The sequence below is a fragment of the Filicampus tigris genome, chromosome 3, assembly GCF_054856515.1.
Source record: "Filicampus tigris isolate MCC_2025a chromosome 3, RoL_Ftig_1.0, whole genome shotgun sequence".
Classification (NCBI taxonomy): Eukaryota; Metazoa; Chordata; class Actinopteri; order Syngnathiformes; family Syngnathidae; genus Filicampus; species Filicampus tigris.
This window is the reverse complement of record NC_141219.1, coordinates 13692205-13709260: the sequence shown is the minus strand read 5'-3', so window position 1 is coordinate 13709260 and position 17056 is coordinate 13692205. Positions and strand designations below refer to the sequence as shown.

At 40.3% G+C, this 17056-nt stretch overlaps 3 protein-coding genes across 6 annotated transcripts; 2 read left to right on the top strand and 1 right to left on the bottom strand.

Annotated features, from left to right (window-relative positions):
• Positions 1-4581, top strand: LOC147149984 (actin, alpha skeletal muscle A). Its single transcript, XM_086026685.1, has 7 exons — positions 1-133; positions 1273-1409; positions 2177-2501; positions 2839-3000; positions 3137-3328; positions 3414-3595; positions 4084-4581. The coding sequence occupies exons 2-7, from the start codon at positions 1281-1283 to the stop codon at positions 4225-4227; spliced, it is 1134 nt and encodes a 377-aa protein (XP_085882811.1). The 5' UTR covers positions 1-133; positions 1273-1280; the 3' UTR covers positions 4228-4581.
• Positions 4582-6829: 2248 nt separating this feature from the next.
• On the top strand, positions 6830-11645 carry ccsapb (centriole, cilia and spindle-associated protein b). Of its 3 annotated transcripts, XM_086025903.1 has the most exons (5): positions 6836-6981; positions 7738-8098; positions 8167-8268; positions 9515-9738; positions 10505-11645. In XM_086025903.1, exons 2-5 carry the CDS (start codon positions 7783-7785, stop codon positions 10685-10687), a joined length of 825 nt encoding a protein of 274 aa, XP_085882029.1. In that variant the 5' UTR covers positions 6836-6981; positions 7738-7782; the 3' UTR covers positions 10688-11645. The 3 variants fall into 3 exon arrangements, with proteins under 3 accessions (XP_085882031.1, XP_085882029.1, XP_085882030.1); XM_086025905.1 differs by lacking the exon at positions 8167-8268 and having other exon boundaries at positions 6830-6981; XM_086025904.1 differs by lacking the exon at positions 6836-6981 and having other exon boundaries at positions 7588-8098.
• A 55-nt stretch (positions 11646-11700) lies between these two features.
• rab4a (RAB4a, member RAS oncogene family) lies at positions 11701-16714 on the bottom strand. Of its 2 annotated transcripts, none has more exons than XM_086025906.1 (8): positions 16547-16714; positions 15242-15322; positions 14872-14986; positions 14553-14615; positions 14289-14443; positions 14084-14179; positions 13439-13565; positions 11701-12961 (listed from the first exon to the last, which is right to left on the bottom strand). In XM_086025906.1, the coding sequence occupies exons 1-7, from the start codon at positions 16560-16562 to the stop codon at positions 13450-13452; spliced, it is 642 nt and encodes a 213-aa protein (XP_085882032.1). In that variant the 5' UTR covers positions 16563-16714; the 3' UTR covers positions 11701-12961; positions 13439-13449. The 2 variants fall into 2 exon arrangements, with proteins under 2 accessions (XP_085882032.1, XP_085882033.1); XM_086025907.1 differs by having other exon boundaries at positions 11701-12896.
• Positions 16715-17056: the final 342 nt, after the last annotated feature.

Below are 17056 nucleotides of genomic sequence, written 5' to 3'. Positions count from 1 at the left end.
GGGCCGGGGTGGATACCTTTGTGAATGGTGGAGGTTGTGTATATAAGCCGACCTAGCAGCAAGGAGGACCGTAGCTGGTTCAGCAGCAGCACTGGTTGGGTCATTCTCTCCGAGCCGCAGACACTCTCCTAAGGTAAGATGCTAACACCGGGACTCCTAGGGGCCACACATCCGGGACGGGGAACGCGCTTGGGATAGAACCACTCTGGAATAAACGGTATAGGGAAATGGATCTATTCATTTATTTATTTTTTGATTGTATAATATGCTTTTCAAAAATAATTACTAGTGGTGACCCCTAATGGGACCAGCCGAAAGTCACAACAAAATACAAACTAGCATTCATTATCATATTAAAAGTGTACTTTTATTTAAATAGTTTATTTTAATTAGACAATGTAAGCCCATTCAACCTTTATAAGGCTGCAGCAAAGCTTACAGTCATACATGTTGATATGGCGTTTATATTTAGGCTTTTTTAATATATGTAGACCCTGTGATTGAGTGGCAAACAGTGTAGTCGCCTTTCGCTCAAAGTCAGCTGGGCTAAGCTCCAGCTCCCTGCAACCCTGAACAGGATAAACAGTATAGAAAACAAATACATGGATAATTAGTGTAATTTGTAAGATTCAAAGTTGACATTAGACATACTGATACCACTGTAAACTTTCTCTAAGCAATTACAGCGTTGACTTAGATTTAGCTGGCCGTCTAGTTTTTTTTATGTAAATGTATTCACATCCCTGTTTTGTTTTATCGTTTTTTCAGTTAAAAGTTATTAGATCAAATTGGGTTTGCTTAACATCAGCTACCTAGTGTCAACTGTTATTGGGCAAGAAAGTAAAACGTCTGTTGCTCAGTTTTAGCTATAAACGAAACAGTGCCTCCTTATTTTCTTGACTCAAAATGTATTCACAGTACACTATAGTTTTTTGTTTTGATTTTTTTTTTTTGTCTATCTAGTGCCAAATGTTACTAGGCAATAAAGTCAGACATCAGATGACAAAATCCACTTTTATCTTAAAAATGTAAAAGCATTGCAACGTTAGAATAGATGTTGTGTATATCACTGTAATTACAATTAGGTGATTCTATTTTGAGGTTCATTACTGATATACTGTAGTTAATGACTTTTACAATGGTTTGCACTTTATTACGAGCATTAAACTAAACTAAACTAAACTTGCCCAGACTGGCTGTTATTACTTTCATACATTCTACCAGTATATTCCAGTTTAAAGACTTACCTTAATCGCCGTTTTTGTCCCGCAGAAGCCAACATGTGTGACGACGATGAGACTACCGCCCTTGTGTGCGACAACGGCTCCGGCCTGGTGAAGGCTGGCTTCGCCGGAGACGATGCCCCCAGGGCCGTGTTCCCCTCCATCGTGGGCCGCCCCCGTCACCAGGTAAGCAGTCACCATACCGACACATACACACAATAGTAAACCGTTTAGGTTAGAGGCAAAAGTGCACGTTTGAATAATTATGTTATGTTCATAATAATTCCGCAAATGTAGCGATTTATAGAAAGGGACGTTAATTGGACACGCCTCCCTGCCAGAATTTAGAACCGTGTGACTATGCCCAGCCAATCAGGAACGAAAGATAAGAATCAAGCGTATTAAATACACGTGTTATACTGTAGATCATTTTTTTATGGAAAGGATACTGTATAAAAAATCACATTTTTTGAATGATAAATATACTGGTAACACACAATAATCTATATATTTTAAGTATTTCCAACACGCACAAACTTTTTTTTAATATACTGGATATCTATCATCCGCAACAACTACCCCGCTCCCCCCCACAAGAATGTCTCAGCTAAACACCGTCCTTACAGAAACGTCTAAGTTTGAGCAACATATAGGACGTATAGTCACTCTATTTTTTTAAGCATAGGATTTAATGTGCTATTTTGTACGGTAATCTGAGGCCAGCTGGATGTTAAATCATATCATTCTTTATTGCACCAGTGTGGTATTTGCCTCCTTGAGATAAAATTAGTCCCAGATGAGGTGACCTGCGTCGTTATTTGGCACCTTTATGCAATGACCACCATGCGCACCATGCAGTGAGGAGAGTAATCCATTAAGAGCAAGGTCATTCTGTTTCCATACCCCGTATAGACGTTTGTTTTCATCATCACCCATTTTTCTCCCCCCTTCAGGGTGTCATGGTCGGTATGGGTCAGAAGGACTCCTACGTCGGCGACGAGGCCCAGAGCAAGAGAGGTATCCTGACCCTCAAGTACCCCATCGAGCACGGCATCATCACCAACTGGGACGACATGGAGAAGATCTGGCACCACACCTTCTACAACGAGCTGAGAGTGGCCCCCGAGGAGCACCCCACCCTGCTCACTGAGGCCCCCCTTAACCCCAAGGCCAACAGGGAGAAGATGACCCAGATCATGTTTGAGACCTTCAACGTCCCAGCCATGTATGTGGCCATCCAGGCTGTGCTGTCCCTCTACGCCTCCGGCCGTACCACCGGTGAGACTGACGACACGATAAATAATGCACACAACACAATAAGATACAAATTATTAGATGCATATATTTATTTTCGCAACATGTACAACAATAAGGCGCTGGTTAATCAGAGCATTCTACGCACAATTTTTACGCACAGTGTTCCGTGACTCACATACATTTTATACATTCCACGGAAAACGATATACATTTGTATTTAATGGCACATTTTGCATTTATACGACATCATCTTACGCACAGCTTTTACGCACGACTTTTACGCACGTGTGCCATGACACGTTATACGTATTCAAGAGCACCAATATCTAAACACCTTACATCCCCTGCCTCCTTCTAGGTATTGTGCTGGATGCTGGTGATGGTGTGACCCACAACGTCCCCGTCTATGAGGGTTATGCTCTGCCCCACGCCATCATGCGTCTGGACCTGGCTGGTCGCGATCTGACCGACTACCTGATGAAGATCCTGACCGAGCGTGGCTACTCTTTCGTCACCACCGGTGAGCAGCGATTAAAAAAAAAAATAGTTGCTTAACATATGGCGCCCGTGAAGGCATCGCAGATGTGCTATGGTACAGCGTGATTAGTGGGGGGAAAATGTGATTCAAAAACGCTCCAATTTTGCCCTCTCGACAGCCGAGCGTGAGATCGTGCGTGACATCAAGGAGAAGCTGTGCTACGTGGCTCTGGACTTCGAGAACGAGATGGCCACCGCCGCCTCCTCCTCCTCCCTGGAGAAGAGCTACGAGCTTCCCGACGGTCAGGTCATCACCATCGGTAATGAGAGGTTCCGTTGCCCCGAGACCCTCTTCCAGCCTTCCTTCATTGGTACGATGCATGTCCCCTTGCCTGCACTTTGACAGAGCATCCTGCGAGTGACGAGCCCTAACACTTGTCCTCGTTCCCACCACAGGTATGGAGTCCGCCGGTATCCATGAGACCGCCTACAACAGCATCATGAAGTGCGACATTGACATCCGTAAGGACCTGTACGCCAACAATGTGCTCTCCGGTGGTACCACCATGTACCCTGGTATTGCTGACCGTATGCAGAAGGAAATCACCGCCCTGGCCCCCAGCACCATGAAGATCAAGGTATATCATATAATTCGACTTGATAAACGTACGAGGAAAACTACAGCTTTCTCTTACAACTCATGATTGATTATAAAACTTAACAACATATCTAACATTTAAGATGTAAAATAAACAGATTTTGGGGGGCGGAGGGGTCATGTTATCGTGAAAATAATTGGCCACGCCCACTAGCTGCTACCCAGAAGTACTTTACAAAAAAGTACAAAAAACTGCACATGAAAAGTAAAAAATGTAAAATCAATAAATATATATATTTTTTAAAGGACTGTACTAGAATTATTTACTCGAACAATGATGAAATTCTGTACATTTTGTTACGTGGGAGATTATGCGTAGAAGGCACCTTACCGACAGCTACCAAAGTTAGGGATTTGTGACCTTGTGGAAAAATGTCACTTTGGGCCCCAACAAATTGGATGATGCTGATGAACGTTGGGTGCCGACCCTTTACTGACCGACTCTCTCCCGCTTTCCCCTTCACCCAGATCATTGCTCCCCCTGAGAGGAAGTACTCCGTCTGGATCGGTGGCTCCATCCTGGCTTCCCTGTCCACCTTCCAGCAGATGTGGATCTCCAAGCAGGAGTACGACGAGGCAGGCCCCAGCATTGTCCACAGGAAGTGCTTCTAAATCCCTCGTCTGCCCCAGCTTCTCCATCCTCTCCGCCACCAGCTTTGCGGAATTCGAGCGAGGGAGAGAAGCAGGAGAATCAACCTCTGCGGCACTGCAACACTCTGCTGTCAATGGACTGCCTGTCTGTGCTGTTGACCTTCTTAACTATGCATTATTTCAACAAATGTGCATATTTTGTTGCTGTCTGTTGCCTGTGTTGTACGGAGAAAGGCTGTGAAAAAACACCACTGAACCATGTTTCCAACCAAAAAAAACTTTAATAAAAAAATAACAACAACAACATGTTGCCCAACACATGTGAATGTAAGTGTATATACATATTAATAATTTATTAAAGTCCATTATTTGGTACTTTTGACCCTGCTTTATTATTTTCTAATAGATGACAAGGCAAATTTAATGATAGTCATAATGGCAAAGTAGCCAAAGGGGAAAATTATAGACTGACACTAGAAATTCAGCAAAAATATTCACCAAGGGGTCAAACAGGAGTGAGAAACTGTAAACATTTAAGATGTTAGTCTGAGGAAGGGATGATAGGGTCTAATCCATAAAAGATGGAAGGAGGATAGGGTTTCTCTCCCTTTCCCATCAACCCCTGCGGTTGGGTAGCAGAGTCCAGTGAAAGGTGAGCTATTGCTTCCGAATCTGACTTTCCAGGAATGTGCCTAGACAGCAAGCATGGGCAGTTCCATTTTGGGCCCCAACTCGATGATGGACACTCGACACCTTGAGTCTTGTACAACGATGAGAGGACCCAGACCATTTTTAGGCAAAACATGACCCCGCAATGCACAGCGGGGCACCCTCCAACCATGTATGCCTCATAAAGCACACAATCTTAGCTACAGGTTTGAGTGTATAGACTCATGGGGGGGGGGGGGGGGGTGTTAACCTTGACATTCAATTTACACCAATGTATTTATGATTCTCAGAATCTTAAAACCTTGGTCCGGTACATTAATGGGAAATTAGCAATTTCCACTACAGATAATGTGCCTTCGCTCACCTAGCTATGCTAGCGATGCCTTGTGACAAGCAGAAAAATTAAATTCTCTGATACTAGATGACAGAAAGCACAATTAACCTGTGTATCCACCAGTTGATAACAGGGTTATAATAGTAATGGATTTTTCATTATAGTTAGTTTTATTTTGTTTTGACTTTTGTTTTTTTTAATTCAGTTAATTTTAATTCGTTTTTAGAGCAAATTTGTTGGTTGTCTTGAGTTTTTATTTGTTGAAGATTTTTCATTTTAGTTCCGTTTTTATCAGTTTTAGTATCAGCTTTAGTTTTTTTTAATGCATATGAAGTATTTGTTGAGTGCAAGATTTTTTTTAAAAAGTCAATAAGTATTGTGTAATAAAGTCAAGTAAACTAAACTGTACAGCAATACAGGAATAAATACATTTAAAGTGAGCCCCGAAAGCTCATCTATGATATGAATTGACAAAAATTAAAATGAAGAATGCAGTGGTGCCTTGAGATACGAGTGACTCAAACTACGAATTTTTCGAGATATGAGCCATCGTTCACTTGAGGTACAAGGGCTGCATGGTGGCAGTGACTCAACTCATTTCAGAACAAGTAGCAGGCTGTAAGATTTAATTACTGAATAATTCTTAAGAAAAGGCATCAAGCTGTTTAATGCCACTCTTAGTTGCATTTTACTGTCAATCTAACCATAAACAGAGATTTACACCTTACGTATTTAAAACAACCACATAGCATAGCCTTTCTGTCCACTAGTTCAATGCTAACGCTAAATAACATCGATATTGCAGTGCTTTAACCCTTTATGCAACACATTGAACACAAACAGTGCAGCAACACGTGTAGACAGACAATTTTACAGTTCTCACATTTATATATTCTTCATCCTCTATGTAGAGCGACACATTAGATGTACTGATGAGTTGAGACAGAAGTTGAGACGTTTCACTGAACAGTATATCCGTCGGTCTTATACTGCCCTCAGGTGTTCAAGGCGGGCAAACCAGAAGTAGCAGCACAATGACTATGTAAACGAGGCAGTATTACAAAAACTGAACAAATCAAACTCATATCTCAAAGCACCGCTGACTGACTTTGATCTTTGTTTTGGGTGGTGTGCTGTGATGTTTTCTAATGTGCTTTGGCTCTCTCAAGGTTTAGAAACACACACACACACACACACACACACACACACACACACACACACACACACACACACACACATTAGTCAACGAACGGATGTACAAATAAGAAGGCCACCAGTAGTTTTGCTCTTTTAATTTAAACTTTAAATTAATAGATTTACTGTCTTGAGAGATTTTGCCGTAGTAAAACTGTAATTGTAATTGTTGTACGGAGGTCAACATTTCATTCTTGATTCAGATTTACAGAAACTGTATGTAAACATTATGCATGGATTAGGGCCAAGAACTACTGTATTGTAGCCTGTCAGTAGGCGGCAGTTGTTCTATTTTTGTATTTGCATTAAGTGCAATACGAGCAACAAAGCAAGTGTTGTGTTGCATTAAATCTCTGTAAACCTCAGTACTACTTTATTTATACCTTATCCACTACAAATCATTATCACTGCTCTGCATGCATCCTTGACAGTGACACCTCGGCCACCTGTTGCTGGCGATGTGTTTGGCTTTTTAAAGAGACGTCTCCGACTGGGCGGTGCTAAAGAGGAGCATTACAAACAGGCGGCTCCGACATGAACGCCATCTGTCACCTGCTTCCGCGAAACCCGAGCCTAGTGTAAGTATAACTAACTGTGCACCGATTTAGAGTCTTAGCCGGCCGGAGTTTCTACTGTAATGTTCTCTGGTGCTGCCAGAAACAATACACGGTCTTAACAGAGGACTGACAGCTAGCATCGCGTCTACGTACGTGGTCAGATGATTATTTGCGCTGAGGTGTCTATAAATAGTACGGACATCCAGTTTTAGTTGATTTATGGAGAGACAGCGTTATAATGGCGCAGATTATATTCAGTTCTTACTTATTTGCATTAATAACTGCGTCATTCTCCTTGGTTTCAAAGGAGGAAAATGTTACAGACGGTGGATTTTAATGTACAGAACTGTATGATGGGTACTGTACTGTAATTCTTTGACAGCCATTTAAATCTCTGTAGCCAATAAGACTAGCCGGTGGTTACGTCATTCGTTCGCGACCCGTCGACTCAAATCTGATTCGCTCTTTTTCTTAATTTATAAAAATTCTCATGTTGTATAACATTTTATATCCATGCAAAATATGATTTTGGTGGTTATTTTTTAAGGCTAAAATATCGGTGTGGTTTTTTTTACGTTGCAACCTAAATCCGGTCAAAGGCGGAAGTGGGCGGGTCTGGTGTTTATGCTGCCTCGGCATTGGTTGAAAGCTTCCCATCTGTTTTGGTTTAAATAAATGACTGGGAAGCCCAGCTCGATGATCATAATATTAGTAAGAGTCTAGCTCTACTTACCATTTTACGAGCGCAATTTACACAACAACGACGATGTTTTTCAGACGCAGGTGACTTATTGGCCGACTGTCTATTGGAGAGGCAAGAAGATGGTGACCAAAAGAATCCGCTCGGAGTACATGAAGAAATTTAAAGACCCCAAGTGGGAGACTTACTCGAAATGTTACGAGGAGCTGCTGAAGTACAGACTGTCTCGCAGACTTCTAGAGCAATCGCACAACCCATGGTTCTGGAGTGGATCCGACAGCGACTCTGATTCCGTTGGAGGAAATTCACCTCAGGCCGACAGGAGCCAGGCTAGGTGCTGTGAGAAATGTGATGAGCATGCAGGGTCCCAGCTGGAGGAGTGCCAGGTGGCCAAGGCTGATGTACCAAGATTTCCCGTCCTGGAGAAGGAGGAACATGGTAATTTTGGGATTAAAACCTCCAAAATTGGATGTAGGGTTGCTGTCTCGCTTTCTCTCGGCTTTTAGATTGCCATCCTCAAAGGGTCAGAGAGTCATGTGTACCAGAGGAGAGAGGAGAACAGAGTGGCACTAAACACAAAAGTGTTACTCACAGGGAAGCACAAACAGGTATTTAAAGAAATGACCGACACAATATAATTAGATCCAAAAGAAGAAAAAAAAATGTCCTTTACAAAGCTAATGTAGATTGACACTGTCAGCGAATACAATAACGTTTATTTTTGTGCTTGTGATTTATAGTGTTGCTGATATTTCACCCTTCGCTTGTTGCTAACTAATTGAACCAAACAGTTCAAATGTGATTATTGGTGAGTGCGTGTTACAGTAAATTAGATCTAGTCCGAATGGTTTTAGAGAGATGCTGAAAGAGGTGCTGAAAAAAATCATCAATCGCACAATTTTCTGTAATTAAGGTCAATTAATGGAGATTAATTCATTAAAAAAATAATTGTGATTAATCACACTATTCTATTTAAGAGCAAAGCTTGTAACAAATATTTGCTTGCGGGAAATCTTAGAATTAATGTAGAATCAACATAAAGTAAGTATAGTTAGAGTCAAAGGCATTGATCTTTTAATACAATTTGTCACCTGTGAAATACAAAAACGTTCAACATACAATCAACAGTGACTCAGAAGTCAGTTGAATTTCAAAAAGTTGCAAGAGGAATGAAAAAAAAGGACAAGGATACTGCTTTTCATTCCTAAGGAAAATGAAATAGTCAAAGCTGCAATATTCACGCACATACACTTGTATTAATAATAACAATTATGTACCACCAACAAGAAGATGTAGCAACAAAAACAGCACATGTTGGTATATGGTAAGTAATACAGTACCGATAATGTTATCATGCGACAGTACCTTTTACAATGAGTGAAAAGTGAGACGTAAAATATTGACAGTGACATAGTTTTATAGATTTACATTTACCTGATAATGATTATTAATAATTGACATTAGACATTAGACTGTTGATACAGTCATTAAAAATACTAAGAAATGTTCTTCATATGAACTCTGTGATAAATACCATATTATGTTGTATACATAATACACAAATTTGATAATTACCAAATCACACTTTTATGACTCATGTCGAGTATTTCTTATGTAGATAATACTTTGCAAGCCTCATTGTCATATAGTTAATATGATTCATACCCTGACCAAATGTTCAATGAATGTAAATTTTAAGGGTTATCTTGTCACTGCCACAAGATGAAATGACAAAAGCCTAAAAAGTTGAGAAGGGAAAGCCACTCGGTAAACAAAAATTCACTTGAACTAAAATTCAGCCCAGCATTTTGAATTCACTACATTGTGTGACGTAGGATGTTCTGTGCTGTTGAGTCTGTTATCCAGAAAAAGATCCTGCAGCTCCACAGGTACGGCTGACAAAGCCACAGAGGCTTCCCAAGTTTGCATCTGTTCAGCGGGTCAAAAAAACAGCAGTGGTGCGGCCTCCCAATGAGGACAGCAAACATCCTTTTGCTTTGTATGCCTCTGGTGAGAAGGATGCTGACATTGCCGGCAGAAAGACACACAACGTCCGACCTGCTACTTCGACCAAAGAGGTAATGCATTCTTATTATTATTTTTTGACATCATTAATATCCAGGTTAAGGTCTATGCTCTAGTGAAGTTTTTGTTCTTACTAGTAGGGACAACTTTGGCATACTAGTTAGACAAATTACATGTTACTATTTAGGCAAATCTGAGCACTAGTTGTTAACTGTGTGCTACTAGTACAAGTAGTGAGGTGTTAGATGTTAACGTTTAAGATCTAACACCTTACTAGTAGTTCTAGTAGCGCACGGATGTCAAAGTAGCGCACAGTTTTGCCTTACTACTAATGTGTGCTAGTGTCTTACAAGTGGCTAAGTGTCACACAGTAGCACTAGTACGCTGTTTGTCCCCACTAGTAGGACAACGTTGGCATACTACTTTGTTGTAGTACTACAGGTTACTAGTGAAGCAAGACACTACTTGACAACTGCGCTACTAGTAAAGCACTAGATGTTAAAGTTAAAATCGGGTAGCATGCTATTACTACTATTTGTACTTGTTACTACTTGTGACGGCAAGGTAACTTTATTTATATAGCACATTTCATACACAGGGCAACTCAATGTGCTTCACACAAGTAAAAGCATAAAAAAAAAAGTCAAATAAAAAAAGAACAACGGAAGACATTCACAGAGCAAAAAGGACAAAAACAGTCAATTGAAAAGTGAAGTGCTAGATTTAAACTTTAGCATCTACCTGTAGAGCAAGTAAATGCTGAAAAGTATTTTTAATATTACAAGGGATGCAGAGCCTGACCCTTTGTGTTGCTTGTAGATCCATGCATCCGCTCTGAGGGCAAAATCCAGACGGGAAACAGAGCGACAGGTCCAAGCCCAGCGATGTGAGCGGCGCCGAGCCAAGTCGGCTGATTTGGACAAAGCCAGAACTGGGGTTCAGCCTGAGTTCAACCCCTGGCTCACTGAGTACATGCGCTGCTTCTCTGCTCGCTCACGATGAAACAAACACACACTTTTTGAAAGCCACTTTTTGATGTTTTTGTCATTAGATTGTGATCACCACAAAGAATTTGCATCCCTTATTGAACACGTAATATGACCATCATAGTGGTGTGTGTGTGCGTGTTGAACAAAGAAAATGTCAACATGACAGGTTGACACTTTGCTGTTGTAGATAAACTTGTGTAGGGTTGTTGTAATGGGCAGAGCATGGATACAAACCGCCCTTCACAACTTTTTTTCAAGGCCAACTAAAGCCTGTGTATGTGAGCCGTACTGCAAGTTTTGCAGTGGTTATTTTCAGTCGGGTTATAAATGAATCTTCTTCAGGTGTTTCAACCACCAGCTCAAATTGATTCAGCATAATTGTAATTTTTAACATGGGGCCAAAGTTGAAACAGACAATGGACGTAAAGCCAATTTAACTCTAATGGAGGGCTAATCAGCTCTGTGCCATATAGTGACATTTTGTTTATATTGATGTTAAGTGAGTTAGGCTAAAATGAAAATTGTTTTGGTTCAGTATTAGAGAGTCAGGATTTATTGTTCATGTTGTACCTGAAATACCAGGATGATTCTGTATATATGTATAATTTTGAACAAAGATGTGAAATTTTCGTGCAATATTAAGACACTGGAAATAGTGTGAAATATGACAATCTCACAGGTGAATCTGAAAATTTGTCACTCTTTTGCTTTACTTCTTGATGATACAAGTTCTCTTCTCCATCAAACAGGTTTCAATTTGACAGTGAGGAATCTTCATCTATATTTGAGTAGTGTATTAGAGCAGCAGATATTCAGTCTGAATTGTGAGGCTTGGTTCAATATACAAGTTGGATGTTTTCTTTCTTTTGTCCCCTCATCTTAGAACATTAATACCATTCCATAATGTTAAAATGTTTGTTTTTACAATGTGTTTACCTTGCAAGCTTCTAATAAACACAGTTTCCACCCGTCGTCTTTATTTGGATCCTCCATGTCATATATTTTTAAAGAGAAAAACAAACAGTGTTTGCAAGTGAATCATGAATTTGTACTTTTTATTTTAAAAACATATGCTTTTATCATACACAATAAATTAAAAATTCATGATATTCATAATGAGGGAAAAGCGACATGAATGAAATATAAATTCAGGAATTGAATTGACACAAATGCAAGACAAGCTGATATTAGGCAAACAATGCCACCATCAGATTGATCAAGCGTTATATAATACTTTAGAATTACTTCGCTTCATGGTGTGCTTTAAAGTTTCCATAACAGGGACAATGTAAAATAAAAAATAAACACTTCTGCTTAAATATAGAATGTATATCAAAATATATATAAGAGGCCATGGCTAATTCTTCAAATTAAATCTTAATATGGAAAGAGTTCAAACAAAAACAGCTTTGGAGGCAAACTTAAACCCCTCGGGCAGTTTTACAACATTTTGCAAACAACTGATGAAAAATACGTTTGATTGTTGTTGTTTTTTACCACAGCAGTCAAGTCAGGAGTCATGTAAACAAGCGAGACATAAAGTGAGGGACATCTTTGTTGAAATCCTTTGTATGAAACATGCTACAGTGTCAGATATGTTGCTTATGCTGAATAATAACTACCGCGCACTGTATTGAATGCACACATCAGTTAGATAAGCTGTCGGATAGAAGGATAAGAACTAAGCATCTTTCTTAGATTAGTGAGTGCATTTAAAACCGGCGCTATCCATTTACAAAATCTACAATCGGCTGTCCATCATACTGCTTGTATAAACCGTAGGGCAATATGATGATAATAATACATAGGAGAGTGAAGCGCACGTGGATATCTAATTTAATAATACGTCTTCGTCATGAAATCGTCTTGATATTTTGAGAAAACATGCTTCAAGCTCTATATACAGTTTCATTGTACAGTGTAGAAGATGCGTCCACGATGGGAGGGTCAGGTCACTCAGGTGTCAGTGGTAAGGGGAGAGAGATGTAAACAGCAAGAGGGGGAGGTATGGTAATGTCACAAATACAGGTGAGCTGGCAGTTAGAGTACGTACATAGACAGACGCCAGTCGTTGGACCTCGAGGGCAAAGCGTAGAGAGGGTCGTTGCAAAGTGGACGCGGGGCGGTGACCAAGGAGCTCTGTTGATGGGAGCGGCCGTCTGGGAAAGCTTCTCGGGTTCCTGGCTGGAGCAGCCATGGCGACAAAGGTTCCGCGTTCAGGTCTGGGGGGGGCATCACCAAAAGAGATTTAGGTCCTACCCGGCTGTTGGTGTCTTCAGTGTCCACTCTGAAACACGTACATTACAAAATTAGACAAATTTATGCAACTTTCTACCCTGATCTGAGCATCTCGCCGTCCTTTGCACAGTACAGACAACAATCATGGTTTGATGAAAAAAAAAAAAAATGTAAGTCAAAACGTCATTGGAAAGGAAATTTTACACCTCTTAATAACTCAACAACCACAACACATTTCCATATACAAGGGGTCCTCGGTTTTAAGTTTTAAGGTTATGAACAGTGCACAATGAACTAGTTTGTGCAACAGCGTAAGAATGTTATTAATCATATGGCACAACAAGACCTTTGTACTCACCGTTTGTCAATTGCGTTTTATATTGAAGGCCGAGAAGAGTTTTTTCATACAAACAAAATCATGACTTGACGAATGCGTTGGCGTAGGTTATTAGAATTTCGGGTAATAACGGAACGCCAACGAAAACCCAAGAACCCCTGGGCACGCTTTGCAGTACAAGCAGAGTACCTGTGAGCCTACTAGCAGCCACACTCCTGGGTGCCCTGTGGCTGATTACGACGGGGGGAACGCAGCTGGCGCAGTGCAGCATCCCCGTACTGGATACCAGATCCCATCCTCTCTGGGTCCAACTCCCCTAAAAAAAGAGAGGCAAAGAAAGAGAGTAAATTGGATTTAAATGGATTTTCTTGCAAATTAGAACGGGAAGAACTTTTAATAGTCCCCCTCAGCAACAATTCAATATCACAAGGAATCATTAAATGATATAAAGTCAACCCTTGCCGATTTGCTTGTTATCATTAGCTAATTTAGCATTTTGGCAAATCTATGGGAACTCTTCTTTCTTCTCAGTAAACGCACAGTGAAAGTTAATAAAAGAGGTAAACTTTATCAAAATGGGCTTTGCTTCAGAAAACAAGTGAGCCGTGATCCGTCGTTATCCGAGCCCTGAGTGTCTCTGATGTCATTTTCAGTCTACAGTAGTGACAAAATGGCCGCCCCCCCAAGATGGCTAAAAACGGGTGGATTTTGCTGCTTAACTCATATTTCATATTAATCATATTTCCTTGTTTCAACTAGTGGGCCTGCATAGAACATATTCTGGAAAAAAATGTTTGGGTTGACTTCCTCTTTAAGTACATTTCAGAGTCCTACCAGATTCGATCTTGTTGAGGATTTTGCGAGCGCACTGCACAAAAGCTTCTTCCACGTTCTCTCCTGTCAGAGCACTCGTCTCCAAAAACATCAGCTCTGAAACACACGGAACGTTTACATGAATGTAACACTCTCCTACTGAATACTTAATGAGCACAAACATGTTTTAAACAATAAAAAAGTTTCTTTTGTCACATCACTATACCGTTCTCCTGAGCGAAGCGTGATGCCTCAAGGAAGGTCACCTCTCTATCAGCATCTAAATCTTTCTTATTTCCACACAGGATGATGACGATGTTCTGGCTGGCCAGCATTCGCGCATCACTCAGCCACGTGGTGAGAGCGTTGTAGGTTTCGCGACTACAGTGGGGGGACGACACATGATGTCAGAGAGCAGTGATAAAGGAATTCTAGAGAGGGTTAGTGATGTGCCTGAGTTGAATTAAACAATAGCGAACGGCTTCGTTACCTGGTGATGTCATAGACCAGCAGGGCCCCTGCTGCGCCTCTGTAGTAACTTCTGGTCACTGACCTTCAACACACAATAAACATTGACAATACAGTCCCAACACAATAAAAAGTCTAGCCATCCAGTGTCATTAAAACAAACATATTATTTTATTATATGCTGTTGCTATAAGCTGTTTGGAACACATTTTAGTGTTACAAATTCCTATTGCGTTCCACCCCACAGAGAAATTGGGGATACATTTGCTGTCTGTTTCTCTTCAATCTGGATGAGAGCACTGTACAGTAGGTTAGTTAGTAAATTATGGAAAATGCCCTACCTGAACCTTTCTTGTCCAGCTGTGTCCCAAATCTGCAGTTTGACAATTTTGTTGACCACACTGATGATTTTAGAGCCAAACTCCACTCCAATTGTGTGATTTGACTCATCCTTAACTGAAAAAAAAAGCATGAAAAATACAATCTGACTGTGTATCAAACTAGTAATGAACATGACACATGGCTATATGTAATTCTTGAGTAAGCATAAAGAGAGGAGTTTCTGCAGCAGATTTATACAGGTGAAGTATGTCATAACAACAATATAATGATGACCACCATAATTTTTTAACAACAACATTTAGGGATGGAATTTCCGTGCACTGTTAAACAATATTACACTATTGCAACAGCAAAATATGTCTGACTTACATCTCTTCTCTATAAACTGATGCAACAAACAGGATTTGCCGGTTCCAGCATTTCCAATCACCAGGAATTTAAACAGGAAATCTGAAGAGGAAAAAAAAAAATGCTCATATCATTAAAATCCAGCAGAAGGTTAATATTTATGGTGCATCAATACATACTTAATAGCATAAAGAGAGAAGAAAAATGTTACACATGTGTTTTTGTTCAATTTTAAAGAAAACAGCAAGTGCCTCCCTCACTTGCGTGGTATAGGAGAGAGATTTAAGGCAGATTAAAAATTTCTCTATACAGCGTGTGTGTGTGTGTGTGTGTGTGTGTGTGTATTTCATAATCAGAACATGAGCACAATAAATTATTGTATTTATTAGGGGTGTAACAAAACAACGATACAAATCGGAAAACCAGTTTTGATTTGACAAACCAAATTGAAACATCCATCCATTAAACAAACCGCTTATCCTCAGAATGGTCACGGGCATGCTGGGGCCTATGCCAGCTGTCTTCGGGCAGTAGGCGGTGTACACCCTGAACTGGTTGCCAGCCAATCACAGGGCACAACCAACCAACAATTCACACGCACAATCACACCTAGTTACAATTTAGAGTGTTCAATGATGCTAACCAGTCGTCCACCGTGCCGCCCAATATTGAATCATTAAATTTTAAAATCACTGGATCCTTGAATCGTATCAAATCATCTTTTGTGGAAAGATGCACAGCACTAATATTCATTGTTTCTGACTTTATGACAGATTATGATTTTTGGGGGTCATTGTTTAGTTTGCAGTTAATCAAACGTGCGTGTTTTTGCAATGTTGGAGTAAGCCACACAGGCACGTAGAACATAAGAACTCCACACGTCTAAGCCGAGACTCGAACCAAAACCTCAGAACTTTGAGCCAGAAAAATAGAATAATAGACGCACCCAGTAATCTAGTCATCATCACTAGGTGAAATTATAATGAAAGCATAATAATAATCCAGTAACAGCACAAGAAGTTAATATTAAAGGATTAAAGGAGCAGAGTAATTTATAAATAAAATAGGAGTCAGCGATAAGATGATATTTTCAATCAAATCAGCTTCAGGCTAGTGTATTGCAATGTAATGACGTCTTGAACTGTGACTTCTGTTGCCATGGTATTTAAGGCCAGCATCCCTTTGCCAGAGGCTAGGTTAGCATGCCAGCTAATTATTTACGATGGGGGGGGGGAAAAAGCCCCCTTGACACACCTGTCCCCTTTCCCATCTCTGAAACTACATGACGGCGTCGATTGTGAATACTCGACAGAACGGACATCTTACCGTAAGACTCCGACATAGCCAGTTTGGCGTTTTGTAACAGTACTAGTGATTCTAGTGAGGATAGAAGATTGTTGACAGATGGAGAGCTAAGCTAAGTGAAGCAAAATAGTCCCGTTGATGATTTCCGCGGATTGCAACTGAGTTTCTCCTCCAACTTCCCGTCTGTGTTTTGTGGTTTCAAAATAAAAGCGACTTGGCTCAGGGGTGACTACAGCCTTGATTGCGTCACTTTTTTTTTTTTTAGTAGGCCGAGTTAGAAATCTGTAGTATCACTCTAGTATGTAATGGTTAACGATACGTTACATAATTACTTCCCGTACGTGTTATTTCACAATAAAACATTATGGACTAAAGTCCTTTACTATTTGTTGCAGTAACTTCTTATTTGCTGTTGTTAATTAAAATACATTTAGAACTTATAATTAACTGATTCCATCCCAATGACATATTTATATGTAATTACACAGAGGGTCTGAAAATGTCTGGTACTGAATGAGTTAATAATAGACA

Excerpts from the sequence above, each read along its gene's own strand:
- LOC147149984 (XM_086026685.1), top strand. The coding sequence starts at position 1,281 with ATGTGTGACGACGATGAGACTACCGCCCTTGTGTGCGACAACGGCTCC. Across the intron at positions 2,502-2,838 it reads CGCCTCCGGCCGTACCACCG|GTATTGTGCTGGATGCTGGT; the intron begins GTGAGACTGACG and ends GCCTCCTTCTAG. Across the intron at positions 3,329-3,413 it reads CTTCCAGCCTTCCTTCATTG|GTATGGAGTCCGCCGGTATC; the intron begins GTACGATGCATG and ends TTCCCACCACAG.
- ccsapb (XM_086025903.1), top strand. The coding sequence starts at position 7,783 with ATGGTGACCAAAAGAATCCGCTCGGAGTACATGAAGAAATTTAAAGAC. Across the intron at positions 8,099-8,166 it reads CCTGGAGAAGGAGGAACATG|ATTGCCATCCTCAAAGGGTC; the intron begins GTAATTTTGGGA and ends CTCGGCTTTTAG. Across the intron at positions 8,269-9,514 it reads TCACAGGGAAGCACAAACAG|TCTGTTATCCAGAAAAAGAT; the intron begins GTATTTAAAGAA and ends TGTGCTGTTGAG.
- rab4a (XM_086025906.1), bottom strand. Across the intron at positions 14,987-15,241 it reads TCAGTTTATAGAGAAGAGAT|TTAAGGATGAGTCAAATCAC; the intron begins GTAAGTCAGACA and ends TTTTTTTTTCAG. Across the intron at positions 14,444-14,552 it reads CTGGTCTATGACATCACCAG|TCGCGAAACCTACAACGCTC; the intron begins GTAACGAAGCCG and ends CCCCCACTGTAG.